The 3,386-nt window shown below is 48.9% G+C and overlaps 1 protein-coding gene across 1 annotated transcript; it reads left to right on the top strand.

Moving 5' to 3' along the window:
• The first annotated feature begins 1,313 nt into the window (after nucleotides 1–1,313).
• LOC123143125 (myb-related protein Hv33) lies at nucleotides 1,314–3,063 on the top strand. The gene is made up of 2 exons (XM_044561959.1): nucleotides 1,314–2,165; nucleotides 2,292–3,063. The coding sequence occupies exons 1-2, from the start codon at nucleotides 1,891–1,893 to the stop codon at nucleotides 2,881–2,883; spliced, it is 867 nt and encodes a 288-aa protein (XP_044417894.1). The 5' UTR covers nucleotides 1,314–1,890; the 3' UTR covers nucleotides 2,884–3,063.
• Nucleotides 3,064–3,386: the final 323 nt, after the last annotated feature.

Raw genomic sequence — 3,386 nt, 5'->3', positions numbered from 1 at the left:
TTCATTCCTACATTATGGTTTACTATGTTGTCTATATCCAAAATATATTGGAGAAATTCATTGTGGACAAATCTTATCCATCCATAACTCTCATGGTAGTTCATTCTCTAGACGTAGAGAAAGATCGATTTAGACCAAGAGATGATGGAAATGAGATATTGGGACTCAACGTTCCATAAGCCATTGGATCCACCAAACACAATTGGTTGGTACTCAAGAATATCTTTCGATATCTCCAAGGCATCAAACATTTTGTCCTGGTTTTTCAGTTTCATAGAAATGTGAACACCGATATCATTGGATACATCGATCAGATCCCCACTATGTCAGATCGTAGACCAGCTTAGTGTTCCTACTAGGTGTGGTAGCCCTCTCATGAAGAGTCCTCGAAACAGACATCATGGCTACATCCATCAACCATTATCTCAAAGATAATGTTGCTTGTGTTACCCGGATGCAAACAGGTTACATAATAAGCAATATCACTATATTGCATATCTTGTAAGTCAAATCATGTGACTGATTTGTTCACCAAGTCTCTACCAACTTCTATATTCCGGAAATATGTTCATGGAATTGGTATGTGACGGCTTCAGAATTTGCAAGAATCAGGGGGAGTATCTTCCTGAATTGTTCCTGTTAAAAGCATCATATTATACTCTTTTTCCCTTCATGAGTTTACTTTATAGGTTCTCATGAAGGTTTTTAATGAGGTAATATCAACACAAGACCATATGTCATATTTTCTGTTTTCCCCACCGGGGTTTTTAAGAAAGTATATACGACATATTTATTGTCCTTTAATTCTATGGGTTTTTCTCATATTGAGTTAAACAGACAATAATCATTATATGTTGCGGTATTTTCTCCTTATTTTTTCTACTGGGTTTGAAGGAGTTTTTGGCAACATATCAAACACCTCTATCCTCATTTTTCCCACAGGGTTTTGGAGGAAACTTTATCAAGATGATGTCTGCTCACAAGATCAATCATTGATTAGGGGGAGTGTTAGAATTAATTAACCATGTGTTAATTATGGGATTAATCCCTGCTTGTACTAACCGCAGGCAGTTGTAAAACTGCCGCGTCGGTTCCTGCCGAACAGGCACCTCCTCTGAACAGACACCTTTTCCAATGATGTCCTTTCCCTTGTATAAATAGCAGATGCCATCTAGTAAAGAATGGAGTTGATTCATTTTTCCTCTCAACAATTTGATCGATTAGTGAGCTGGGCCAGCGATGATTAAGCTCAAAAATAAACACTAAATCACGCGACACCGTGATCTTGTGCCATGACGCGATTTTCAATTGCTCCGTACGAGTTGGGATCCACAGGTCCCCGGCCGCATTCATGGCTTACGGTTGCGGTTTAATTAGCAGTGCCGTGTTAAGTTGCTCTTGATTAGCAGCGCGTGGAGCCTATGGGTGCGGAAAGCGGAGCTTCTTTTCTCGTGCGGGCAAGCCCATGTCGCCAACCAACACCGTCTCAGCACAGTATCGGTCTAGTCTTGGACTCTTGGTGAGGCGAGAGCGCGCGCACGGCACACTATTTATCCCACGGCGTGCCACAAACCGCAGGTGTCTTCAGCTCCAATCCACCGCATTCCTTTACCGCTGCGCTCCTTGCTTCGAACCTACTTGAACGCTGCCTCACCTCACCTCACCTCACTCACTCACCAAGCTCCCCTCTCTCCCCCTCTCGCTCAGTGAGCTTGCGGTTCCTGCCACACACACGCTTCCCGCCATATATGCCCACCAGGCAGCCGTCGATCGGAAGGAAGCAACCGTCGCTCCATCTTACCGATCGCCGTTACATCCGTCCAAGCTCGTCGGAGTAGCTACGGCGCCAACAGCTGCCGGGAAGATCAGGGACACGCTCGTCCAGCGTCAATGGGACGTCCGACGTCTGGGGGCGTGCAGCAGCAGCAGCCCAAGCTCCGCAAGGGGCTGTGGTCGCCCGAGGAAGACGAGAAGCTCTACGGCCACATCATCCGGTACGGCGTCGGCTGCTGGAGCTCCGTCCCCAGGCTCGCTGGGCTGCACCGGTGCGGCAAGAGCTGCCGCCTCCGATGGCTCAACTACCTCCGCCCCGATCTCAAGCGCGGCACCTTCTCGCAGGAGGAGGAGGACCACATCGTCGCGCTCCACCAGATCCTCGGCAACAGGTCAGTCCGCCCGGCCGCGCAATGCATTCGGTTCGTGTTCTTTTCGCACTGCGGAGAACGGGAGAACGACCGAGTTAGCGGAAAGATTTGGGACAACATGTTGATGTGTGTATTGTGTGCGTGCAGGTGGTCACATATCGCGTCGCACCTGCCGGGCCGGACGGACAACGAGATCAAGAACTTCTGGAACAGCTGCATCAAGAAGAAGCTCCGGCAGCAGGGCATCGACCCGGCGACGCACAAGCCCATGGCCTCCGGCGCAGCCACGACGGCATTGCCGGACGTGGAAGTGGAAGACCGTAAGCCCCTTGCCGCGGCGGCCGACGGCAGCCTCGCTCTGAAGCAGTCGGCGGAGTTCGACCCGTTCCCGGTGTGCGCCGACTACGGCGGCGGGTTCTCCGGCGAACTCGGCGCCGCTAACGCGGCCGCACTGTACGTCCAGTTCGGCGACTGCAAGGACGACGCGGACGAGGATGCCGGGTTCGGCGCCGCGGACTACAGCTGCGTGCTGGACGTGTCGGAGAACCTGGGCTACGGGGAGAGCTCGAGCAACAGCAGCAACTGGAACTACGGCGGCGAGGTGGGCAGCGTGCTCGACGGCGAGGTCCTGCACTGGGGCAAGGCGGAGATGGAGCCACTGGAGCACAAGTTCTCGTTACCCTGCCAAGAACAGAGCCTCCTCGCAAATTTCGAGTTCAATTTGGAACAATACTTCTGATCTTCTCTTTCTTTATTTTTTTATATAAAAACATTTCCCTACTTTCTCCATCTTATTCTAAGAGAGAAGTTAGTGCCACTTCAGGTAATTTCTAGCAGCGATTCACCTTTTATAGGTGAAACAAAACAAGGATGGTCGATTTCTCCGACTGAACTATAGAAATTTGTACAAATACATGAAGTTGAAATTGCAAGACCAACCAATATACCCCCTCCGTAATTTAATATAAGACGTTTTTTGACATTATGACAGTGTCAGAAAATAATTGGAAATATAATTGGCAATGAATAAATTAGGATGTCGATAGATGGAGATAGACAGCTCCGGGGAGGAGCCCAAATTTTTGCTCTGTGCAGCGGGTCCAACCATCGAACCAAAAAACGTGCGAGGCAAAAGCTGGCCCAGCAAAATAAGGACCGCGTGGGGAAACGTACTATGCTCAATTTGAAAAAAATAAACTAACTGCTATTAACAAACATTTTCTAAAAATCAATTTTTGATGG

Source organism: Triticum aestivum, chromosome 1B (assembly GCF_018294505.1).
Source record: "Triticum aestivum cultivar Chinese Spring chromosome 1B, IWGSC CS RefSeq v2.1, whole genome shotgun sequence".
Taxonomy (NCBI): Eukaryota; Viridiplantae; Streptophyta; class Magnoliopsida; order Poales; family Poaceae; genus Triticum; species Triticum aestivum.
Note: the sequence above shows the minus strand (reverse complement) of the source record. Positions and strands in the feature narration are given on the sequence as shown.